This window comes from Camponotus vicinus, unplaced genomic scaffold (assembly GCF_025532165.1).
Source record: "Camponotus vicinus isolate PSW18456_S1 unplaced genomic scaffold, iyCamVici1.0 SCAF_1, whole genome shotgun sequence".
NCBI classification, from domain to species: Eukaryota; Metazoa; Arthropoda; class Insecta; order Hymenoptera; family Formicidae; genus Camponotus; species Camponotus vicinus.
The window spans coordinates 12,074,582-12,102,141 of NW_028141945.1; the positions used below are offsets into that span (position 1 = coordinate 12,074,582).

The 27,560-nt window shown below is 30.4% G+C and overlaps 1 protein-coding gene and 1 long non-coding RNA gene across 12 annotated transcripts; one reads left to right on the forward strand and one right to left on the reverse strand.

Moving 5' to 3' along the window:
- Positions 1-1,182: 1,182 nt before the first annotated feature.
- On the reverse strand, positions 1,183-14,084 carry LOC145975117 (uncharacterized). Of its 8 annotated transcripts, none has more exons than XM_083105294.1 (9): positions 11,002-11,246; positions 4,667-5,156; positions 4,049-4,283; positions 3,617-3,753; positions 3,302-3,523; positions 3,039-3,221; positions 2,496-2,624; positions 2,236-2,431; positions 1,183-2,138 (listed from the first exon to the last, which is right to left on the reverse strand). In XM_083105294.1, exons 2-9 carry the CDS (start codon positions 4,793-4,795, stop codon positions 2,086-2,088), a joined length of 1,284 nt encoding a protein of 427 aa, XP_082961420.1. In that variant the 5' UTR covers positions 4,796-5,156; positions 11,002-11,246; the 3' UTR covers positions 1,183-2,085. The 8 variants fall into 8 exon arrangements, with proteins under 8 accessions (XP_082961420.1, XP_082961428.1, XP_082961438.1 ...); XM_083105302.1 differs by having other exon boundaries at positions 4,667-5,214; XM_083105312.1 differs by lacking the exon at positions 11,002-11,246 and adding an exon at positions 10,962-10,980.
- On the forward strand, positions 3,310-27,460 carry LOC145975246 (uncharacterized). Of its 4 annotated transcripts, XR_014439926.1 has the most exons (5): positions 3,310-4,531; positions 4,602-5,148; positions 5,276-6,089; positions 21,621-21,995; positions 27,372-27,460. It is a non-coding gene; the product is annotated as an uncharacterized LOC145975246 (long non-coding RNA). The 4 variants fall into 4 exon arrangements; XR_014439925.1 differs by having other exon boundaries at positions 4,602-6,089; XR_014439927.1 differs by having other exon boundaries at positions 3,310-4,508; positions 4,602-6,089.
- The last annotated feature ends 100 nt before the right edge of the window (positions 27,461-27,560 follow it).

Sequence of the window (27,560 nt, forward strand, 5' to 3'; positions counted from 1 at the left end):
AATATTTATGGACGTACATACAATGCTGGTTTTCTGAAGTATTGAGAAGAATTTACGACACTACATTATATCGAATTAGGTGAAAAATTTAGCTCCAAATTAAGCATGCAAAAAATGAATTTAACTAAAGACGTTTAAATTAAAAACATGCTTTGATTTGTTCCACATCGTATAAAATTGCGAGATTCAATCAATCACTTTCAAAGGAATGTCAAGATCGAAGTTTGCTTCAAATTAGGAGAAAAATCTATTTTCTCTTTGAAAAAAATGCACAAATTGAAAAAGAAAATTATAAATATGTCCATAAAATAGAAAATATTCAATTGAGAAAATAAAAAAAATTGTTGCAATTTTTTATTCGACTCAAATTGAGATAATATCACTTATAGAGATAATATAATAGAGTAATTTTCTCGGAATTTTGAAAATTAGAAACCGTCTTTCTCTCGCACAATTTTAAAAATACAATATAAATATAAATTTCTATAAATTACTATAAATTTTTAACTATTGTTTGATTAATTATAAATTTATTTCATGGAATAGTCTTATTAAGAATTAAATTTGGCAATTTTAAGGATACAAGAAATTACATCACTTTAGCCACATGTATAGCTGTTTTGTTTATTGACTTTAATATTATGGTAGTCAATTTGTCATGTACTCGTACATAATTATTTTTTTCAAATTAGTATACAATAAAGGGAATGTTATAGTCAAAATTTTTTTTTCACAAAATGAATGTTTACTTAACGATATTTCGCGAAATCATGAGAGATATGCTATTAGTAAGATTGTAAATATAAGATATGAATAAAATATAAGATGTAGATTTTTCTATACAAAGACTGCATATGAAATAATTACATACAAATAATAATCATTAATTTTCACGATATATGCTGTTTATATAATGAATTGAAAAACAATTTATTTTCTGATGTATTAAAAAGTCAGCATGTTGCAAGTTTTTCGAAAAGCTTATTTCTGTTTATCATTCATAAATTACCCTCAATAGACATAAAAATAATAAAAATCATTAAATTTTATAATAAATTATATAATAAAACTTATATAAATTATTATTTTACATTATTATATAAAAATATAATTTATATAAATTTGATATTATAAACTACTATAATAAAAATTATTGGAAAATTTTACTGGTAAAAATAATAATTTGCTATTGAAACATTAACACTTTAATCAAATTTACATTTGACTGTATATGCGATGCATTAAATACAATTAAATACAGTATGCTAAATTAAAAGTTGGAAATAGATTTTGCCAATGTGTTTTGTCAATCTCGAAAATCAAGTTTAATCAACCTATCCATTTACAACCGTTTACATCTTCATCACTTTATTACATTGCTATTTGTTAACTTAATATTGTTGCATCTATATACGTATTAACTTCCTGAATCACCTGTATATTTTCTCTGCAATCTAGAGAATTATATTGTATCAGAAAAATCGAAAAAATTTACAGTAACACACTATTCTATAAAACGTAGAAGAGTAGAAAAAACTCTTGGTAGTTTTATCGTTACTTAAATATGAATACTTTTTTTTTGCTAGACGTTGTACAACCGAGAATGTGTTTTAGACGGCTGTCGACTTTGTACTTTCCATAGTATTTCTGAAATACCTCTTCCGCTATATCGTGTTTAATGTTGTTTAAGAATTGACATATCTAATTCTTCTCTGAGAACCTAGGTCGAGTAATAATAAAATGTTTATTTTACTAACAATAATGTTTTTATACGCTGGTGTAATTATTGCTCGGCGTAAATAGCCTCTCTCAGGCCACGGCCAACGTTCGCAGTCTCCATCAATCACACTTAAGTTGCAAACTCCAGCAGATTATTGTTCTACTGGAGAGACGCGTGTATGATATCATAAATAGTTTTTTTCTATATACATGGAATTATATAACGCACTTAATTTATTAATATTTACAAGTACACACAGCTTCGTCAGATTGTGTATAAAATAACTTTCGTGCACGTGAAAGTTCCTTCTCAAGTGCTAGCTTTTTCAGAAAAGAATCACTTCACGCACTGAATGCGTGCTTTTATCACGTTTCCGATTTGCTATTTAGAATCTTCTTCTGAGCAATATCGTTTACATCTGTAAAATAGCAGCAGTGATCGATAAAAATCGTGATAGCCACGAATCTACGATGAAAATTTGACAATTCAAGACCTTACATATGGCTTTACCGCACCTGTCGCGCTGTGATCCATGTCTGTTGTTATATTTAACGACTCCGGTAGCTTAATTTTGCTGACTTGTTGCTGATTCTGCATCTCGGACACGGTCGAAAACATTATGCTGGTGGAATTTTTCAATCCATTGTACGATTGTTCCAATTGCTTGAATTTGCTGATTAGTTCCACGTCTGTCGCGCGTATCTCGCTCACCTGCGTCAATCATAATTGATATTAATAACAATTGGAAGATCTAAGTGTTTAATTTAATACGCACCTTTTCTGTTAATTGTTGAATTGATGCTAAAACGGAAGTTTGTTCAGACATTTTAACGCATTCCCCTTGCAAAGACATCACTGTCGTATTAATCGCCGCCGTTGCTTCTTGAAGCGAGACTAACTTTCTCTTTATACATAAAATATATACATATGATTGATACATTTTTTATAAGCACATATATACACGCTTAAATTTACATTATATGTACGCGACATTTTAATCGAAAAAGCTGTTATAAATTTCAATTTAAATTGTAATAATAATAATTTTTCAAAATTATTATTATTATTATTAAAAATTATTATTATTAAAATTATTATTATTAATTTAAAAAATTATTATTATTAAATTATTATTATTTTGTTTTATTTTAATTTTTATAATTTTAATTGTTTTTAATTTCTTATATAATTCTAAAGTTAAAAATTTACTTTAGAATTAAAAATTGAAAATATAAAATTAAAAAAATTTTAATAACTGACGCGAATATTTTTTTATTTTCTTTTAAAAAAGTAAGTTTTCAAAGATTATTATACTTACGCGATCTTCGTCCTGATCATCGGCAACCCACTGCAACTTGCTCGACAAGGTTTTGTTAACGTGCGTTAAATTATTCATTAAATGTGATATTGTAAAATTTAGTTTGTCAATTTTAACTTGCGTTCCGTTGATGCTCAAAATTTGAGGTTTTTGAGTGGTATTCGACAATTCTAACATGGATTGCTACATAAATAAATATTTAATAAATTAGTTAAAATTGTTTTATAAATTTATCTTATATTTCTAACATCATCAATTTTCACCTTAATACTGCTGACGTTTTGTTGCATAGCGGTTTGTGCATCCTGTATTCTCACGTTTGTTTCTTTTAGAGTCTTCACCGTAGCTCCCAGATCATTTATTTGACTACCAAATGTCGCAACGCTGGCTGACAGTTCATTTAAGCGTTTCGGCAAAGTGGCCATCTCGGGTGCGGTTTGAAAATACTCTTGCACTTTATGCAAGTCCTGTTGAATATGTGCCAGCTGCAAAAGTATTGATCCGAAAAAGGACATGAGTCATCCCGGCCGATATTGCAATCGAATTAACCGATATATGTTACTCTTGGGGGGTTTTACCTGTACCGTAAAATTATTTATCTGCTGCTTGAGATCAGATAGCCTGGAGAAGATGATAGTCTGGTTATTCTGGAGATCTCTCGATAACGAGTGGCATTTCTGTAAAGCGTCTGGCACACCCTCGCTACCCGCTATCACTGTAATTATACAAGAGAATTATTATAACATTATAATAACATGGTGTAAATATTCTTCATGAAAGGTTCTAATTAAAAATATATATATTTTTAACAGAAATTATTCTTCTTATATCAAATACAGAGACGCAAAGATGTTTGTGCACGAGTGACGTTTGAACTCGTGTTCATTTGTACGTTTGCATTTTCGATTAGATACAAAACTTTCTCCTCTTCCACAATGTTACAGCTTAAATTAGTCACTTGGTACGAGCATATTAGCATGTCTATCTTTGCAAATGTTAGACCTCAGTACCTTGGTCTAACTCGGTTCGCAGAGCGGTAAGCTGTTGGCGAACGTCGATGAACAGCCATATTAAACTAGCAGTCGCTAACACGGAGGCACATGCCAAAAAGGCGTTGCAAGCCTTGAGAAATCCAGGACAAACTCGACCCCTTCTACCCCTGCACTTACGACCGCCTCTGGTAGAGACATTCCGGAGTATCCCGGAGTACTCCGAACGATCATCGCTGCTGTCTGTTAACAACTCCTGAGGAAGATAAGAAAAACACATTGAAAGAGAATAATACTGTCCCTCGCGATATTTCTAATTTCTTACATCGTTTCTCATCTTTCTTAATAATATTCAATAATACTAATCGTTTTCAGACAGAACAGAATATTCTCAATCCTATTATCACCCTGACTCATTCCTCAATTCTGGTCAATTGCAATGCAAACATTGACACAAATGGACTCAAAAAGATAATCTCACGTGAGAATCGATATCTATACCAAGTATGCAAGGTGTATTTTTCATTATCTATCCATAGAAAAAAAATCTCATTTTATTTGTCATCTCTTGCAGATTCCAGGATGCTTCGGCGTTGCTAGATACGCGTTCTTCTTCAAGAATGAATCTGGATTAGTCACCTGCGAGCTGCGTTTCCCCGAGCTTCGACGAGAAACCGCGTGGGCTGGTGCCAGAGCGTCGAGCTCCTTCCGCTTCTTCATCTTCTTCATCGGCTGACGAAGGGGCACCGTCACTGCCACCGAGTCCATCTCAAGTAAAACCACTCCGCCTATCTTTCGGAATATCTTTGACGCGAGACACGTCCCCAGGTACGTACACTTCACTTCTGGCGTTTCATCAACACCGCACGACGGTCCTCGACAATCGTTTCCCGATCGCGCTCGATCATTTCCGCCCGATTGTCAATATCGAGCACCTGTTGGATTATCGGCACTTTATTTGTCGAGAGACCCGCACAGTTTTTCCCGTAGCTGCTCACGGAAATTAATCGGAGGATCCCTTGAAACCTCGCAATCTACATCTTCGTCTCCAGCCTTAGCACTCTTGAAACTCGCAGCTGTTCAGCTGGTGCACTTTATTTAATTTCTGAATCTTAAACGAGGTACGTACCTACGAATGCATTCACCAAAATTGATTCCGGCTTCAAAGATTTATTACACTTTGATTTCTATCGTTGGCGAATAATAATTGTGTATAAATAATAAATGTAATGATTGAGCGATATTTAGGATGAAGCTTGCGATAAGTGATCGTGAAAACTGTGCTTTGGGTGGCTCTTGAGAAACGCAAATGTTAGCGCAAGTGTTGTTGGAAAACACAGCAAGATAAAACGCATCAGACACATGAAGTAACGCATAGATAATTCCTCAAGATAGCAACTTCTGATAAGAACGCTCAATAACATGATTGAGCGGAATGCTAGAGACCAAAACTAGACTGGTTATAAGCATAGAAACGCTCTGAAGACCGAACGACCCAAGAAATATAATTTTAATTCACTTTCAAGAAGCTACTTTACATTCCGCTGACAACTCCAAATATTGCTATGGATGACCGCCACTAATTTGCTGACTTAGTTGTTTACGTCTGAAAAGCCAGATTATAATGAGATTGAAATATAATCTGTCACATCGAGAGAGGACAATATTCGATTAAACAATGCACGTCTCACGATTACATTGTAAACTGCACCACCAGTTCTCACATCAACTCCGAAAAACGAGAGGAACCGGTTTAAAATGGGGATGGTAACCAGCATAATTTTAGGACACAGTTACTTTGATAATCAAACGTATGAGAAAAAAAGAAACGGCACTTCAATCGAGCGCTTCTATTTTGTCACTAGCTGGAACATGGATTGTCCTCACGTGACTGTCTTTTACGTCATCCTATGAAATCCTGCCTCGTTGGAAATATATGGATATTTCGGGTTACTCCGGATCTCACGGACGCTTATTTCGCGGAGCATTTCACGTGTCGCACTGACGTTCCTTCTCTGAGATGGTGGTTTTTATCAGCTGGCTGATATTTTGCCAGCAGCAGGTGAGTCGTGCACGCGATCGGAAAGCTGAGTCTAAATTGAACGCACGTGACACACATGGTAGGATCTTGCGAGCGACTATTATGTCTTCAAGTGAGGGAATAACAGCGTCGAAATTGCTCGACGAAAAGGCAACTGTAGAGCCAACTGATAAGAGCAATCGTTGACGTTTAATTTACTCTTGTAGAATTAAATTCGTTTGATAAATACGATAACGGATGCGAAATGTTTCTTATTTTTAGTTTTCACGTAGTCGTTTATCTCCAACAAAATTTATCATCATATTCTGCTTAATAATTTGACGATCTACTTTAATATTTTACTTTATTGTGAAAAGCACTCGTTTTATTTTTTGTTTTGAATAAAAAATAAAATAAGTGTTATATATCCATAGCGCGAATTGTCTAGAGAAAGAGAATTATGATTCCAAAGAATTTTAACATTGAAATTATTTTTAGAAATTAATTAGATAAGAGCAAGACCTTGGTGAATTATTAATGCATACTGCATTTTATTTTGATTCGCAACTGTACGTTTTCTATTTTGCGATTGAGAGTGAATCATTTAAATGCGAAACGATAGCGCTATCGTGACATTTAAGCAAGAATCGGATCAATTACTCCGGATCAAAAGTTAATAAATCTAATTAACAATTAATTTGTGAAATAAAGAGAAAAAAGATTTACTCTATAGAATTACAATTTTTACTTTCAGGAATTTTTGTACAGTCATTATTAAAACTTTCGTGGTACAGTCACTATAAAAAGTTAGATCGACATCAGATAACGTTTACGATTTTGAGATTAAATTATTTATTTTTAACTCACGAATTTTTTAATTATTAATTTTAAAAGTACCTTGTGCAATGTCACTTTTAAAATTCATGAATCTCGAAATGTATTAGATTTATTAACTTTTGACGTAGCTAAAAATAATAAAACTTCAATAATAATATTCCAATCAAAATAAAATATCAGAGGAAAAAATATTTATATTCGCAGAAAGATATATTCTTTCACTTCAAGCCGCTTAAAATCACCTACTCTTAATAATAATATTCCAATCAAAATAAAATATCAGAGGAAAAAATATTTACATTCGCAGAAAGATATATTCTTTCACTTCAAGCCGCTTAAAATCACCTACTCCTATTTATGCATGATTAAAAATTCGAGAGAATATAATTTAAAGTTTTTGCTAACTCGACATGATTGTCTGGATAGAAGGATGTCGCGACACAATTACAATTGCGGCCCTGAGTTTGATAAGATACCGATGTGAAAGGGAAAAAATGTAATTTTACGTGTAGTTGACGCGTTTAGTTTCAACGGTTTATATATTTTTTTATATATTTTTCGTATACAATATATATTTTTTTTTCGTTAGGTTGTCATTGAAATAAATTTCCCAAACTAAAAAAATTTAATTAACAAGCGTCAATTTGTTAGCACTGTTAGAAATTTATTCTGTTATAACTGTTGGGAATAAAATAAAACCTATAACTGTTGGGAATAAAATAAAACCCATAACTGTTAGGAATGAAAATAAGTAGGAACAATTGTACGAGAAGACAGGAACAAAAGAAAAGCCTTAAAAATTAATATTACAAATTAATATAAAGGATTCACAGTTTATTCTAGCAATATTAAAAAAATTGATGATTTTTTTTTTAAATATTGTAAATTCGTTTTTTTTAGATGTTTTATATGTGTTTTATTGATATTTAAATAATATGTCAGTATTTTTAGATCTCGAATATTTAATTTTTTTTGTACAATACAAGCACGTACCATGTTAAAAAATGCATGTGATATGCTGCTCGTCGTGTAATTATTTGAAATGGAAATGCTCGGTCTAGTTTTGTTCCGTAGAATATTTTTGTGGAACTGAATCTAGTTAGAAAACTTAAAAAATTAATTGTTTAATATTTTTATGATCTTCAAGGAATGAAAAAATTTCAGCAAAATTGAAATATCTAATTTGAAATAACACTATTTTGTTATTTTTCATTTTGTTTCTGATGAAATTACTCCAAAAATATCTTACGGACTAAAACTAGATCGCATTTCTTTATTTCAAACAGTTATATGAGAAGTAACATGTCACACTATGCATTTTTGAATATGCTTTATTGAACAAAAAAATAGCTAAATATCCTGGATTTAAAAATACTGAAATTGATACTAAAATATCGTTGCTTTCAAAGAAATCAATTTCTAATATTCTTCAAAAAAAATTCCTAAAAACCATCAATTTTTCATACTTAGAGTAAACAGGATCCAAAGGCGTAAAGCTTAGAAAGGGCTACATGCGCGATACATAAACTTCCAAGTGTTTACATGAATACAAAAATATGCAAATATGCCAGTTTTACGACGAGTTGACGACGATAATGGACGAAATTTTGCCGTGTAACGATAAGTAAGCCATTCGGTTGTACTTTTCATGTCGTTAATTCCGTTTATAACCCGTACACTCGCGATGATGACTGATGAATATATACGTCAATCTATAATTAAATCGCGTGACTGCGTCCCTTTTATCTGCAAATAATATCTTTCCTAGAGTCACTGTATCTGAAATTCTTATTGCGTGTCGCACTCTCGAAGGATGCGAGACAAAATAGAGAAACGCATCTATATCTGTAACACATTACAATCGCGTTAATAATACCCCGTTAATTAAGCGACCGCTGCTTAGTCATTCGTTTGCGCGCTAATTACATACGCACAATTTTTATCGCACATAATAACCGGTTAATCTTATCGATTAATTAATGTGTCCCGCATTACACGCGAAACGTTTCATGGATTCCCTGTGCAAATTAATATATTTTCGCATGAAATGTACTTTTGCAAATTATTTTTTTTTGCTGTTGAAAACACATTTAGTGATTTAAAAAAAAGATATATGTGTATTTTTTATTATTTTTATATGTTTATTTTTGTGTCATATATAAGGGCTACGTCAAATAATTATATAAAATTGTATAATAATTATATAATAATATTATAAAGTTATATAATAATTATAAAATTATATAATAATTATAAAATTATATAATAATTATATATAAAATAATTATATAAAAGGTACAATTTATATAAATACACTGAATAAAAGAACATCCTTGTTTTGAAAATATTCTTAGCTTCAATATGAAAATCTTGAAATGAGATTATATTGCGTTAACTGAAAAAAACTTGTTTGAATGAACTTATTTTATATAGTTCAATCAAGAAAATATAATCTCCAATATACATAAGAATATATTTTTCTTCATTTAAAAGCAAGTTTTTTTCACTTAACGCATTAAAATTTCATCTCAAGATTTCCATGTTGAAACTCGAAACAAGAATATTCTTTTTTTTTGTGTACAACAAAAAAATTACAACGTTATATTCTTTTTCTTTTGTACAACAAAAAAATTACAACGTTAAAAATATAAAAAATATAATTCCTGCAAATACAGTAAAAAAATTATAACACAAAGTAGTATAAAATTATACAAAAAATTGCAGATAAAATCGAAAGTCTAACTTTAAACTTAAAAAAAATAATGCTCAATATAAATGAATATAAATCAAGAAGGAATAAAAAGAATATAAATTAATAAACTTTTTCCTAATTTTTTTTCTACGAGAAAAGCTCGATTCCAAATTCATCAAACAATCCATTATCGACTATTAAATCATGTATCTGAGAAATACTCCGAATATCGGAGCAATATATGCGCTCTTGAAATTTCGAGCGGAAGAAAAAGGCAGGGAAGTGAAACGTATCGACGATGTGTCAACTCGAGAAGTAGCCAGTGTTTCTATATATGTGCGTGTGCTCAAATATTTATTGCACTTGCGTCAATAGTGAGAGGTACAGTCGCGTCCTCGCGCATGATATATTTCAACGATACACGCGTGTCTCGCGTTTTCATTGTCCATGTTAATAGAAAAATACCTCTTTCCGCGTCCAGAAGAGATTGTACAAGGATTAAGGAGAGAATAGCGTGAATTTTTCTATTGTATATTTCTCGTCGCGCGTATATTCGACGCTGATATACTATCGTGTTGACATTGAACGCGTGACTCTATTGGCATCGAGCGAATAATAATAAAAGTCAGACTCGGAGAAGGTCGCGTTTATGCAGACCGCGAATGAAAAACTATGTATGTAATGTCAGGGAGGCACTTTTATTTACTCCTTGCTACTGCATATTTAATCAACGTAATCTCTTCTCTCGCTTTCAGGACTTGTTTTCCGCTTCCCCGATAGCTAAGTAATTTTATTTTAATTTTATTATATATATTTTTTAGATATATATTTGTCTAGAATATTTAGGTCCATATTCTGAATCCTCTTTTATCGATAAAAGTGCCTCTAAAAGTGGCTTACAGCCATTCAGAAGGCTTATAAGCCACTTTTAAAGGCACTTTTATCAATAAAAGAGGATTCAGAATATGAACCTTAATATTTAATATTTAATATTCCTCTCCTCTCATAAAATATTTTTTTTTATTATATAACATATTTCCTTCCTTTCGATTCACTCTAAGCTATCCTTGCCTGGCACTTTGCACTTTTAATAACTTTTTTATATTGACTTTATGTGTGTATTTTCCTGTTTTTGCTTCACTTTTAATTTATTTAGTCACTTGCTCCATTTTTTAAAATTTGTTGCACATAAAGATTTTTTGTAACTTGGTATAATTTTCATGGGGTAGCTCGAAGTGAAGCAGAAATAAATTTATTTAAGAAATAAATTTATTTAGATCCATTTATTTGTCGCGCCCATCACCTCTTATTAGCTCCCGAACGAGAGGAAAAAAAAATAAAAGAAGAGGAGAGGAGAATTCTCGTGTACGTGGAACTTGACCTACGAGGGGGATGAATTATAGAAGCGATTCTCTAATCGATTACCGCGCGAGGGACGGAAACGGGCGGATGGTGGCGTGTTTCGTTTATCCCGAAGACGAGGATCCCGTCGAGAGGCGAGAGGATAATCCGAAATGCCGAATTAGGATGTGTCGGGATCCAGCATCTGGGCGAGCAGCAGGATTTCCACGACACACGCGACGCGTGACAAGAACCGGCGACGAGCTCCGCGAAACCGTGGCACTTCGCCAGTCGCCTGATATCGACTGGCCGAGGGTAGGTGGGCGACTGAGAGAGACCCGCTGGGGGGTTTCTCTCTGATAAGAATGTATAGGATGCATAGGGAATTTTAAACGCTGCGCGGGTCTTTTTTAAGCCGGCGAATCAAAGTTATTTATTGTCGTTATCATTATTTGTCATCAGGCTCTGATACGACTCCTTTTAAAGCGATTAAGAAAAAATATGGGGTAGATTAATACCGATTATATGAATTTTTGTACAAGAGAAAGACGCGTGATTTAATAAAATGATACGAGGATGAAAGCAAGAAATAATTATGTACACTTATAAAAATCGAAAGAGAAGAGGATAATTTAATAATTGTAGAGAGATAAGCATTTCTAATGACGATGCCAAATTTTTATCTGTTTAATAAGTTATTTATTTTTTCTCAAAATTGAATTTATAGATCAGATATACGATAAAAAAGATATACAAATAAATATATAACTATTATATAATTATTATATAACTATTATATAATAGTTATATATTTACTTTTATATCTTGTTTATCTTATATCTGATCTATAAATTCAATTATATGATATTAATTATGTGATTCTCTAATATCAATATTGAGAGAGAGAAAGAAAAAAAAGAAAGAGAGAGTCTCTTCTTCTCATATATTATATATTATATATATATATATATATATATATGTATATATATGATTGTCCTTATAATATATATTGTCTTATTGGAATTTCCACCTGTCATAATTTTTTTTAAAACATCCGCGACGCGATTGTATTTAATAAAATGTTTAACTATACAACATGTCACAGATACGACATGATGTATGATTTAATAAAATGATAGAGGAGATGCACAAGAAATAATTATTACACTTAAAAATTGAAAGAGAAGAAGACGCTTTAATAATTACAGATAAGCACATTTCAAATGCAATGTCAAAAAAAAATTTATCTGCTTAATGATAAATGTCAGTTTTTCTCAATACATAAATGATTAACAATATACAGATGAATGATTAAAGATTTCAGAAAGGAAAATATGAAAATGGAAGAGGAAAAGAAAATGAAAGGGAAATATGGAAATAGAAGAGGTAAGGGAAATGAAAGAGAACTGGGGCAATGGATATTAAATGTAAATAGATTTAATTAGAACCTTTCATATTTAAATCTCGAGCGACAGCAAGAATGGGATCAAGTTCAATAACGTACTTAAAAATTCAAGTCGAATCCAATATAATCAAGTTTTATTTTCCAAGATTCGATTAATACTCATAAGAAATAATATTTCATATATATTACTTGCAGAGTCGAATCTAAAATAATTATATTCAAATTTTAGAATAAGAATAAGAATTTTAGAATAATAATAATAATTACTTGCAAGATTCGAGATGTATTTCTAAGTATCTTTCATTTTATGTAAAAAATTGAATCTTTTACAAGTAATAATTAAATTCAAATTAAAAAAATCTATTCGTAATATTTGCTATACATGCATGTTTACACTCTTGCTCACATTCACACATTCGCGCATGCGCACGCATATTTACAACCAAATACACATACATACACATATTTTAAAAATCAAGAAATTTTATAAATTAAATATAAACGAAATATATTAAAAACCCAATCAAATATTTATCTAAATCAAATATTATTTCTAAATATAAATATTAGGTTAATAAAATTGATAATTAATAAATATAATATTAGATTAATTTGTGTTACTTCTTATTGTTTATAAAAGTTAGTAATTAATAAAAATAATATATTAAAATAAAATAATTTTTGCTCTATACATTTTAATTCAAAACAACATAAAATTTCTAGGTACTGATAAAAGATTTGAACATACACTTTAGATTCGAGGCCACTTGAAATAAATAAATCTTGTTTCGATTCCACTTGAAATAAATAAATCTTGTTTCTCGAAATGTTCAGAAAGGGTATGAATTTATTTCATCCAAGATTTATTTGAAAATACTATTTTTTCTAAAGTAATCATAAAGAATTCGAAACCATGTTAACAAATTCGTTGAACCTATTTGTAAGATACTTAATCCCATCGCTAATCAACAGTCCACTTACCAGTCAAACAACAAGTATGCTTGTTATGCGATTAAAGTAGCATTTACCTGACTTGATAGATGTATCCATTTTCTTAATCTCGCCATACAATATAGTTGCCAGCCAAGATAATGCGATTAACCAAAATACGATTAGTATCGCTGCCAGCCATAGGGATATAACACGCACATCCGACTTTCTGCAGCCATAAGAACTATTACGTCTGGTCCTGGACAAGGTCCTTGATCTGTTTCGCCTGTAAAATAATTTGAAAATACCGCACTTTTATCAAGAGTGAAGAGAGCGAGATCACGAGACTTTAATTATCTAATCTTTTATTTACATATAAGATAGAAAATAGGATTAGACACATCGATTCTCCGAGTTTTATTTAATAAACAAACCGGCTTACCGCTTGACCTTCTTCTTTTTCTGGGGCGCGAGGATCAGGTCGGTGCTATCAGAATCGCTTTCTGACAGCATATCGAGCAAATTGATAGTCTCCTTGAGATTGGGCTCCTCCATGCTCGTCGTGAACGCGTACCACGTGTCATGAACTGTCAAAATCGTGGAACGACCGTGGCCGATGTGACGTCATAACCTCTACGACTTACGTGCTACGCGACGAATGAATTATTGTATTTATTCTATCTTCTTCCCTTTAGGTCTCCTCAGAGCGATCGCATTGAATCCCGTGTGGTTTGCGAATTAGGGACGAAATAAAGTGAAATGCAATTGATTGTCACAACATAACCTCTAAAGATTGTAACCCACTCCTTTCAAATGCACTTTCCGTACTGTTTGTTCCATATTTCCCTCCCTTTTCCCCCTCCCCTCCCGCCTAAGCATCTTACGTCAAGCGACATCTGTTGTTAATTTGAAGAAGCGTCAAGTGTTAAACTTATCCCTGGAATTCTTGCTTGCTCTAATGATAGCAAATAATATCATTGTATTTTGTCTATTTTGTACTGAAAAAAAACTTAGTTTGCGATATTTTTTTTTAAAGATTTTTTTAACAGATAATACTCCAAAAAATTATATTATTATAATTATAGTAGGTAAGTTTCTAAGTAAAGTATTACTTTGTGTGTTAAAGAAAAAAATAAATCTGTTATTACGAAGTTTCTTGATGTAATAAAAAAATATAGAAAGTAGAAAAATTAGAAAATAGAAAATAAAAATGGATTGAATAATTTGATATGTATCTAAACAATTTTATATTCATATACACAGTTATTACTCATAGAAATGTTCAATTTTGAAATTATAAAAATAATATAAAAATTTTAAAATGTAATATTTTATAATAAAATAAAAGAAGCAGAAAAGAGAAAAATAAGCACAAAAGAAATATTTATAGCTTATCTTAGGAATGTTCAGAGATGTATATTTCTAAAAAAGAAATAATACATTTTCGAATAATTTTTTGAAATTTCCGAAATTTTTTGAAACTTTCCGATCAATTTTTTGTGAGTCGCTGTGATAGAAGAATTTCTTAAAAAAAAGACATGCATTCCAGAAATTTTATCTATTAAAATATATGTCATGCTACATGAGAAAGTGGAAAATAAAAGTCGGTTAAATAATTTGATGTATATCTAAACAATTATTGATGACAGTTACTCCCGAAATTGGATTTAATTTTATGAAAGTTTATGATATGAAAACGAGAATGAGAAGCGGAGGAAAAAAGAGAGAGATGAGCACGTCAAAAAAGATTTTTTAGCTTGCCTTAAAAGAAAAATTAATCGATGTTTTAAAAATTTGCATCATCTGTCAATTTTTAAAATGATACATCGCCGAATAATTTTTTGAAATTTTCAAAACACCGATTAATTTTTCATCAAGTGAGAGATACTGTGATAGAAAGATTTCTTCGACCTACGCGATATGATTTTTCAATTTTCGAGAACATCAAAATTGGATCCTGATAATCCCATGTTATCGAGTTTTCATGAGAACTCACGTTGACGTCTGGCCGTTTGGTTGGCTGGATGTGACACAGCCGAATTTCAAATAATATCAGCTATGCCGACATCTTGCCTCCTAGACGTCCAGTTAAACAAGAAAGAAAGAATCATTATATTAAATATAACTGCATAAAAGATTTTTAAATATCGGGGAAATATTCTATCTCTCTCCCTTATCGTAACTAAACAAATTTTACACGAAACTTATCCATCTATTTTCATCAGATTTCTGTGGAATGCAACAAGAATTGCATATTTCAAGAGGATCTATCTTTTGTCTCGCTCAAACACATGTTTGCAAAACGCTAATAATTCAATTTAAATAGAGATATAATAATCAGTAATAAAATTTAATAAAAGTATAAAATTTAATAAGAGAAAATATATTTTTTATTCCTGCAAAGATGCGAAAATTTTGAAAATTGTGTAAATTTTTCTTTCGAAATATTTCGATATTAAAAAAACCGAGTACATTATTTATTTTTTCATCTAACAAGGATGCCGAAGAATCCTAATTATCAATTCTCGTACTTACGACTTGTTTAATCAACGTTATCCAGACGATATTCCGATCGTTCACCAATTTTATCACTCCTCTAAAAATTCCAGAAAAAAAGGAGAAAAAAAAGGAAAATAATTTTAATAAATCCAAATATCCTTCTTTCAATTCTTGCGATACTTTTTTTTTATAACGAAGAACTCGGAATCGGGCAATGGCGGGAGCCATGAAAGAGCTCAATCCCGAAGACACCTGTACCTTGCACGAGGTTGGAGGCTCGCCAAAGAACTGATAGCGTGGGCGTCGTACCTTGAAAGACACGGATACAAGTACGAGCGCGTGTACCTGTGTGCATCGGCACCTTTGAGAGGGGGATCGGAGTCTTTTACCTTCTTACTTCATTGGTTGGAGTCAAGGAGCCTCGAACCGGCCTCTTTTCACTTTTCGCTCTTCATCGCGAATCATCGCTCTTTCTATTATTCCCCGTATTAGAATAACAAGGTAGATCCGAACATAAGCACAGTTTATACGTATAAGGTATTTTAAGACGAAAGAATTCAATTAAATTATAAATTAAATAATTTAAGATACTCGCAAGATTTAATGATAATTAATTAATTTATAATTAATAGTTATTCATAATTAATTAATTTATAATTAATTATGATTGAAAAATTGAAAATGACGAATTTATTCGGCGATAACTCTGACAAAATGTATTACTTTAATCGCGATTTGCGAAGGATCTCTGTTCAAATATAAAGCTTATAATTCTCGATAATTGGCGGTGCGGCTTCCAACCGGAAGCGCGCGCCCAAAAAGCGATCCCCGCTAGAATGAAAATCTCATCAACATACGCACACATGACACACACATATCGCGATACGCACGTTCGCGGGATCCTAATGTTCTCCGTGACTTCCGGTACCGGCTACTCGCGAAGGAGTCGTGTGTGGCTGCCGATGACCGGATATGGCGAGGAGACCGGTCGGCCAAATCGGCTCGCCGGGTGTTTTTTCATGCCGATCACGCGTAACCTGTGTGTAACAAATACCGAGCATCGATCGATGACATCATTTGTCCATTGTGTACATAGTTGTGCGCTTATTTTGCGCGCATCTTCTAGGCCGGCGTCGTTATCATTCCATCGTGGCATCGTAAACGGGGATATTATAATCGGTATGTGGTTTCGCGGTGGGTTTCGATCTTGATGGGATAGGCGATCTTTGTATTTGTTCGCGACGATTGGTGCAGAGTCTATGTTTTTCTCGTGCTTATGACACGAACAAGTGAATCAAGTTTGTATCGGTAAAACTAAAAAGTATTGTCACGTGTAAATTCTCTCGTCATTCATTTTTATTTTATTTTCTCTTCAGCCTCTGATAAATTATTTATCGAAGAAAACTCTAATTTTTCAAGACAAATATTGTAAAATTAATTTAAAAAAATATTCGTGAAAACTAAGATGTATTGTCAGGTGTAAATTTTCCGATCATTTATATTTCCTCTTTCGATAAAAAAGTTATTTTCTTCTTCAAATTTGTTCTAAATAAAATAATGAAAATAAAAAAATTATCAAAATTATTATAACGTCCTTAAAATCTTTGGTTGTATAGATTATTTACCGAAAAGAATTCGAATTTTTCGGGACAAATATTGCAAGATTCATATAAAAAGTAAATATGTAAAGACTAGAAAGTATTGTCATGTGTGAATATATGTTCTTTGACCATTTTTATTTGATTTTCTTTTCGAAAAAAATTTTTGATTATAAATTATTTGCCGAAAAAAATTCGAATTTTCCAGGACAAATATTGCAAAATTAACATAAAAAATAAATATCTAAAAACTGAAAAGTATATATTAGTAAAAGTATATATTCTTTGACCATTTTTATTTTATTTTCCCTTCAAACTTTTGATTATAAATTATTTGTCGAAGAGAAATTAAAATTTTTCGGGAAAAAAAATAAATCTGTAAAAACTAAAAAGTATTGTCACGTGTAAATTCTCTCCTTATTCATTTTATTTTATTTTTTCTTCAGCCTTTAATAAATTATTTATCGAAGAAAATTCTAAATTTTCGGGACAAATATTGTAAAATTAATTTTTAAAAAAATATTTATGAAAACTAACAATTGTCAGCATATCACTGTCAGGTGTAAATTTTCCGATCATTTATATTTCCTCTTTCGATAAGATTCTGTTCTTCAAATCTTAATAGGAAATTCTTACTTGATATCAATAAACACATACATAGCCATAGTATCGGTGATGATTTATCAGGATTTGTCACATAATATATATCGCTCATTAATCATTCCTTATCATGATTAGGAATGTAATGAATTTATTCAAATAAATAATCGAATCTGACAGACTTTCGAAAAACTACTGTACATTTTACGCAACAATGAACTTGAATATCTGAAATTTCTCAGGCTTATGTTAATCTTTCGAGTACATAGTAAACCACACACGATAAAATCAATCTATATCATTTTTTACAAACAAAAATCGACTAGAATGATTAGCTGGATTATTTAAAATTAGGCGAGAAAATGTGGAAAATAATCCATTTATTGCCTGTTGGAAGCAAAAAATCGAAATTTTTATATAAATTAAATCTCAAGAATTTTATAAATTAAATATATATAATTAATTTTATTTATATTTAATATAATATATTCTATATAAACTAATTCTATATAATAGTATAACTGCGACAATCTCAAGCTCTGCGATAAATTTCCACGTGATTTACGAGCGGGAAAAATCTTTTTGATATTGTTAATATAGAAAATAAAAATATTTTAATGCATTTTTGCAAGGTACTGTGTGTTCTCAATTTCAAAGCGAAAATATCCGTTATTATCCACAAGATTTAAATTCAGCGTTTCCGTATGTGGTTTAACCACATGATACATACATATCGTAACTTTAATCGCGCGTATATTAAAGAGACACGTTTTATTGACATGCGATTGGACACCAGGCTATGTGTATGCTCGTGTTCTATCATTCATATTTCAATCTATAAATGATGAAGATTATTTTGAAACAACAGTATTACATAGTCAGTCGAGTAATTGATAATTGTACACAAAACTCCTCGCTGAAGTGATTTCTTTTAAACAATTTTATATCAAATTATTATTAGATGCATATAAATTTATTCTGTTTTATTAATTTATTTTATTAAAGTAGAAAGAGAGAGAAAAAGAGAGAGAGAGACACTCATTACTGTTAAATTCGAAATAAGGAATTTTTATTTTGCATCTCAAGTACGCTGAGAAAAAAAATTGTAAACTTGACTAAATATTTGTTCAACTAATTATTTTTTAATTGAAATATTTAAGTATTTAAATTAATATAATTAATAATATTATTTAACTTAATTACAACATATTAAATCTAACATGACATTTATTTAAAATCTACTTAAATCTAATCTATTTAAATATTTCAATTCAAGAAATAATAATTAATTGAAAATATTTAGTTAAATTTACAATTTTTTTTCAGTATAGTTTTATATAAATTTTTTTTTGAACTGAAGAATCTTCATTAATAAATTTTAAATTTAGTATAGTGTCTTTATTATGTCACTTGTTATTTTTTATTTTTGCAAGTGTAAATATCTGATCAGAACACTCACCTGTAGAACAATCATCAGAACAAGATCGCTTCGAGATCGTCATCTTCAGGAAGAACCATCTTAACAACTGTATTGTTCTATTTTGTAAAAAAAAAAAAAAAAACGGTTTGAATATAATCTCTTTAATTGTACCTCAGAGAGTAAACCTTGCTAGTGGACGATTAGTAAGCACGCCGAGAAGTCGTCACGGAGAAAGTCATCGTCGGCGAACAATGACGACAACCGCCGTCGTCGTCGTCGGTGCCGTATTCACCGGGTGAGGAAAGGAAGGGAGAAAAAAAAGCGCTCCACTGGAGGAACAATTAATTCATACGCGAAACACGTATCCGCGGGGACACGCAAACGCAATACGCTCGCGATGGAACGCACCTTCCATCCGGTTATTCGGGATATTCGGCGGCTACGAGAGGATTAAGCCTGCCCAGTTAACACTGTTAAATTAATGTTATATAAAAGCTATAAAATGTTACAAGTAATCTAAGCGTTTCCGGCAAGTTACCGATTAATTGTAATTTCCCATTTATAAATGTAACACGTAATTTAACATGCGTTATATCGTAGTTATGTTTTATATGGACTGATTAATATAGAATATTGATTATACATATATATATATATATATATATATATATAGTTGATAATTAAATAAATTAAATTAATCATATATATTTAATTTATAAAATTTTCGAGATTTAATTTATACAGAAATTTCGATTTCTTGCTTTAAATAGACAGTAAATGGATTATTTTCCGCACATTTTCTCAATTTTAAATAATCTATTTAATATTCTGAATTTTTCTTGTTGGGATTATATTAGAAGCTATTATATTAAGCTGATAAAAAGGAAATATTTGGATCATTATTTAATTTATATTACATTACATTAATATTCGTTCTTCATAGTCTTTATATCCATTAAAAGTGAAGGAACATGTGTGTAATAATATTATTTTGCAATAATATTCTGTTATATTATTGTTATATTATTGTTATAATATAACGTGAAAATAACAAATAATATAATGCGTTATACTTATATCTGATATAAAAATAGAATATATTATATATATATATATATATATATATATATATATATATATATAATATATTCTATTTTTATCAGATATAAGTATAACTTACATTATATTATTTGTTATATTACTGCAACAAACAGTGTTTATTGGATGTACATATCGGAGATGTAAATATATATATGTTGTATATTTCTCACGATTGCGATTTTAATTGAGAAATTTCGAGGATCGATAGGTTTTCGTGCGAATTCCCTTCGCGAGACGAGAAAATAAGAGAACGTCACATGTGAAAGATTTTCGACATATTTCTAGATTTTAAGAGGTATTTCGCGCGTATCGCTCACGTCGTTAAATTTTTATCTCTCTTTTTCTCTTAAATATGACGCATCGTTATTAGAAAGAAATAATAAAGATCAAGTATGGCAAATATGCAAACGATACAAAGTAAATAGTACGAAGATGATAAGATGGATGATAAGATGACGATCTTTAAAGTGTAAATTTCGTCAAAAATTGTAACTCTCTTCTAAGACGTAGAATTTAGATATTTCTGCTGCGAATATAATATTTCGCGAAAAAAAAATGGAATATGATATCGCTTTTATTAATGGGCAGATATTTTTACAAACGTATCGAAAAAAGATTAAAAGACGAATTTTTTTAACCAGTACCAGAAGTCGATAATACAAATAATAAGGCTCTGAATGTGACAATATAAAGTATTAGCATTTAAATAAGCAAATGAGAGAGAGAGAGAGAGAGTAAGAAAGAGAAAGCAAAATTGGGATCGCAAAAAGGAAGCTATTTTCAGTAAAATAGGAAAAACATTTTTATTTATTAAATGAAATTTGTTTCAATTTATATATAATAGTTTGTATGTAATATTTTTTTCATCTAATTTACGTAATTTAAGTATATATATTTTAGCTTTTTTTAAAAATCAGTAATCTTGATTTTAGTCTTACTATTGATTTGACAATTAATTAAAAATTTTGTCTTAATCTTGTCCCTTGATTTCAATTTGGGATCAAAATATATTTCTATAACTGTGCAAAAAACCAAAATAATCATAAGCTAAGTAAAAAAATCGAATAAGCATAGAATAAAAAATAAAAAATACACGCATTAAAATTGGCGTAATGAGAAAATCAGATATTTTTTACATTTATATTTCTAGAAACGTCATCGTCTTCCGAAACAATGTGCAACATTGATAAAGGAGGAAGAACGCAGTACCAGAGATCTCGGTGGAAGTAGGCCGTGCAAACGAGGTGGACTCTGCGAAACACCTTTACTTAAACCGAAGCGACCAGTCACATGCTAATTGCAGAACAAGCAAGCTACAGAGTTTTGTAGGGCGCGAGGATTCACGTTGGCGAGGAGAAAAAGAATTAGCGGAAAGAAAGGGAGCAGAGGGAGATCCGAATGTGACGACTCTGATCGAAATCAGAGGCAGGAACATCATCAAGCACGAGGGAAGCTTCCGAGATGACGTTTCTACGATGGGAAAGATTCGTCCCAGCTGGTTATCATTAGCGCGCCAATAATTAAGGTAATCTCTTTGCAGTAATTAACTCCAGTTGAGACTTGGGTGGTAACACGATGCACCTGCGATATCCCACCTGCGGTCAACAGGTTGTTTTACAAGCGGCTCATAATTGTATGCGATGTCTCAATTAGCGCGAAATGTAGACCTTCTCTGGCTGGTGTCTGTAATTGCTTAGGGTTGCACCAGGACTGGTTTTGATTTGTCTTGTTTTATCTCGAAAGATTGAGACGAAATTTTTAATTAATTGTCAAAACAATACCAAGACTAAGATTGTCAAGATTACTGATTTTCTAAAATATATATATATTCTTGTAAATTAAACGAGAAAAAATATTATACACAAATTATTACATATACGAATTTAAAAAAATTTTTAATAAATAAAATATTTAATAAATTAAAAATATATATTAATTTTAATATAATAACTATATATGTATATTTTGCTTTGAGAAGTAAACGACATAAATAATAATAATAAATTAAGAAATAAATGACATAAATAATAATAAATTGAAAAATAATAATAAATCTTAAATTATAAATAATAATAATAAATTATAAATTATAAATTAAATTATAAATAATAATAATAATTTCTAATAATAATATCTTAAATTATATTATAAAGATTATGTTAAATATTATTTTAAACAATCGTTGAAATGAAATAAAAATTGTTAATAAAATCGAGACAAGACAATACAAGATGAGATTTTCGCTACAAAGATTCACTCAAGATTAAAACAAGATTTAAGTTTTCGAAAATTTACAATACAATATTTTTTTTCACGAATATATTATCTTGAATTTTATACAACCTTAGTCGCACTTACACTTCTTATGGGACTTGCCGATAACTTGCTCCCTTCACACAAATACCGGAAGATTATAAATCCGAATTAACGAAGAATGATTCACAGAAGTGCTGTGGCCACGTGAGGATCACTACAAACCAGAAATATCGCTCAATTATCATCCGGTCACGAAAAATATCGCGAAATATTCACGACACTTCACTTTGCGAATCACGTGGGCCGCTCTCCAGAAGTAATGCTCGTGTTAACAAAGTGGTAATTTTGGTTACTTGATTTCAATTAGCGATCGCATATTATTCTTCACGAAACGCATACACACACATACACAGGTGTACATTCACGAGTTGCGAATGGACGGTCGCACCCAATTGATGCGATCCCAATTGACAGCTCTTTTGTTTAATTCGTTATCATTAGTCGATGCATTAAGTGCGACTAATTGTAAGACATCGGTGCGCTTATATAACATTGTTATCATTTTGCCAGAATTTTCGAGACAAGCCTCGCGTACGACAGCTTGTCGCCTCTGCGACAAAATCGTCACTTTAATCAGTCATCATCAAGAGTCTTTGATACACTCTTCATGGCTGGTAATAAAAATAATAATAATGTTTTACGAGAATGATAAATTCGAGGATTATAAATTTATTCAATTTATATAAATTTATTCAATTTATATGAATTTATTCAATTTAATAAATTTATTTCAATTAAATAAAATTCAATTAAATAAAATTCGATTACGAGAAAAATTGAGGGAGAATTTGCAAATTTTTTTAAATTTCATATTTTTTTTTGCTACATCGAAAATAAACGGAACGAAAGATTCAATTTATTCGTTTATTCAATTTTTTTTCGAAAGAGACTCACTTTTGGTATCGTAAAGGCTTTCCTTTATCGCGGCGATATACCGCGATTTATCACGATCAAGCATATGTAATCAAACGTATTCTATGATAAAGTAATAACACTATTGACGTGTTTATGAATCGGCATAAAGGCCTGATATTCTTGAGTCTCGATTTGTCCGACACGAAGAATGTCAATCGAATGGTCAGTTTGAGAAAATATTATAGATGAGAATGAATTTAACGAAAGCCTTTTTAGCATTTCACACTAAATAAGATCTCCGTTTAGGGATCTTATATAAAAATAATAACAAAGATATTTATCAATTATCAAAGGTCATCATATCAAAATCATATTAGCAAAGATATTTACTTCCTGGCAAGTCTGGAATTCTCAAAAATTCCTTTTGCACTTAGAAAATTCTCAGGAAAATTCTTGTGGAAGTATATTAGAATTATTTTAATATAGGGAATATTTAAAAAAATTCTCTCTTTGATAAGTTTATTCTTATAAGCAATCGACAATTTAAATGAAATAAAGGGAGGTTTAAAATACATTATAAATATAATATTAATCTCTGTTTCTATATTTCATGTTGTGACAAAATATGTAATATATATTCTTCATTGTAATTTTTTAAATGATAAAGAAATGAAAATGTGCTATGCAAGTTTAAATGTTATCTTACAAAAGTTATGCAGATTTTTTTTTCAATATAAATGTCAATTAAAAATATCAATTTTCCTTTGAACAATATTAAAAAACGCATACAATTTATTTTTGAAAATTGAGTAAAAAAATCTTTAAAATATTCTCTACTTGAAATTTCGAACAAAAATATCCGGAAGTTCATGGAATTTTCAGAGAATTTTTTTCAAAACTTGAATATATACATATACTTGTCATTTCAGGTGAAGTTTACTTACCTTAAGAGATTTTTCAAATTCTCATCGTCGTATTAATGTCACTCAACTGCGCACAAATTTTCACAAATTATCGGATGTCTCTTCCTTCTCTCTTTCACGAATAGTACGAATTCTCCGGTTTTATTCACACGCGATATCTCTCCAAATGTAATTACACACTTGGAGGAATTCACCTTACATTCGCGACAAATCCGCATAATCGTGCCTCGGACACGGCGCGGAGATCAGTGCGATGACACGACGGCCGCGAATCGTTTTTAACCAGGAAATCGTTCTCGACTTACAGGATGCCGGCGCGTCAATATTGACACATTTCTTACGAAACACGAGAGAACCGGAGCTTTCGCCGGTCCTCTATCTCTGGTCACTGGTGAACGCCACGAGAAACGCCGAAAAGACCCGATACAGCACAAATTTCTTATGAATATATATTCCTTCTTTCTAATTTTTAAATAAAAAAATCACATTTATTATAAAACTATAAATATAAAATATTAATGTATATATTAATAATTAAATATTGAATTAAAAAAAAAAACACCAGATATGTAATTACTAAATGATATTCTCATATTTCCTTCTAGAGGATTTGAAAAATGATATATATTTTTCCTTATAATTTTTAAATAAAAAACATGATTATAGAATTATAAATATAATGTTAATATATTAATAATTAAATATTATGGATTTTAAAAAAATCTCAAATATTAATTGCTAAATGATTTTCTCACATTTCCTTTTAGATTTGAAAAATGATGATATATATTCCTCCTTCTAATTTTTAAATAAAAAATGATTAATATAGAGTTAATTTTTATAGAATAATTATTAATATAGAATGTGATTCATATATAGAATTAATTAATAAATATAACGTTAATGTATAATGTATATATTAATTTATTAAATATTATAGATTCAATTAGAAAAAAAATATCAAACACATAATTGCTAAACGATACTCTCATATTTCCTCTTAGAGAATTTGAAAAATGATGATATATATATATATATCTTTTGTAATTTTTAAATAAAAAATATGATTATTAAATAAAAGAATGATATATAATTAAACAAAAAATGAAATGATTATTAAATAAAAAAATTTTGCTAAACGATACTCTTATTTTTTTCCCTGGATGATTTGAAAAGTGGTGATAACGACATGTCATAAGACGACGTTCTTGCACGTGATTCCATTGTTGCCTCTACGATATTCCCACGTTACGCGAATGCGATCGTGAGACTTAAATAACGCGATCGTTGTGACAATCGTCGAAGAGTAATACGCCTCGGGAAACAGGAAATTGATTCGATTCGAACAAAAGATTCGTTGTAACCAAGGGCAATTTTATATCGATTAAACGCGCGACAAAAGTTATGCAACAATAATTTGAACGCGCAAACTTAATTTATACAAACAAATGTAACAAATGTAATAAATGTACTTTCTCTAAAAAAATATAAACACACATGAACAATCTTAATATTCGTATAATTAACGTATCAATTAATCGTAATCAATTACTCAGCAATCACTTAACAATCTATAACTCGCTTAGATTAGTTGTCATTATTAACGATCGAACGCAACAATAAAATCCAATGAAGCAAAATCGATAATGTATCGTTAACTCTCTTTATTTCCTCTCTTTCATATAATCTCTTAATCATGTAACAACAACTGCCAAGTAACAGTATCGCAATATATATTCGTAATGCAACATAAGCAGGAACGTATGCCTGTGTATAAATAAATTTACGTGTGCAGGAAAACAATATTTACTATATATTATACGCTTCGCTCTTTTTCTTTTTCTCTCTCTATCTTTCTTATCGAACGTTAAATCACTTGAATTAAAGTCCATGATACGCCCATTGCAATTTATCGCTAAAAGCACGTACTATAAAAGACACAATAATGTCTTACGCCAAGTCACGGTCTATTCGAGCTATTTAGTTCAGAATATCTTCCGATTATCTATATTTTATAGCGCTTCCATGAAGTAGATTTGATCGCTCTGAGAGAGATTAAACCCAATTTATTTATGAACACATGTTCAGCCACAAATAGATTTTGAATCTATAAATAATATAAAGTACATCCCGTTTTTGATGCTATTCTGGCTTTAAAGTACAAGATTATTACTTTGATCAAACGTTCAAAGTATTTCATTGATTAATTTAATAATCTAAGTAACCTAAAGTGGAGTTTATAATATCATTAGTCGCTCTCGAAGCGATCAAACTTCCCAGCAAACACCAAGTAACATTTATATAATTGTTAATTGTAATTTCCCATTCAACAATATAACTGTTATATGCTATGTAACTGTTACATAACATGTAACAGTTATATTGTTGAGTGGGAAATTATAATTAACAGTTATATAACTGTTATTTGGTGTTTGCTGGGTTGCTTCATTAGAGAAAAGCTGGACCAATCGAGTTCCCAATAAGCTAGCTTCTCGTTTCACATCACGAGAATGTGTTTATATCTTTGCTCTATACATCACATAAATAAGGATATTGCGATCCAAAGTCCTAAAGTAAAAATTTCTGTTTAAGAAATGCGTGAGCACAACGCACGCGTCTGTTTAAAAAGTTACATAAAGAAGCGTTGTTTTAACGTATATATTATTGCTCGTGATATTTTTGGCAATTTCCTAACATTATCATCTTCGTAGGAAAACAATTAAAGCTTTAAGCAATAGAGAATGTATATTAAAGCAACAACTTTTCAACAGACGCGTGGACTTGACGCTTTTTTTTCTTATTTACAGGATAACAGAAACGAATTATCGGCGATTACACGCATAATGGATGGATCCTTTGGCCGGTATTTGGCGTAAAACGAAGTTGTTGTGAAGTACAATTGTATATGAGTCGTGCGAAAAATACAGAAGGCTCTTCAGCGCGTTAATCTGAAAATTCTTCTTCTTAAAATAAGGAACAGTGAGAACTTTGTTGTT

Coding starts and splice junctions, on each gene's coding strand:
- LOC145975117 (XM_083105294.1), bottom strand. CDS start 4,795: ATGGACTCGGTGGCAGTGACGGTGCCCCTTCGTCAGCCGATGAAGAAG. Junction 3,222..3,301: donor AAAACGTCAGCAGTATTAAG/GTGAAAATTGAT, acceptor TTATTTATGTAG/CAATCCATGTTAGAATTGTC. Junction 2,432..2,495: donor TTCAACAATTAACAGAAAAG/GTGCGTATTAAA, acceptor TGATTGACGCAG/GTGAGCGAGATACGCGCGAC.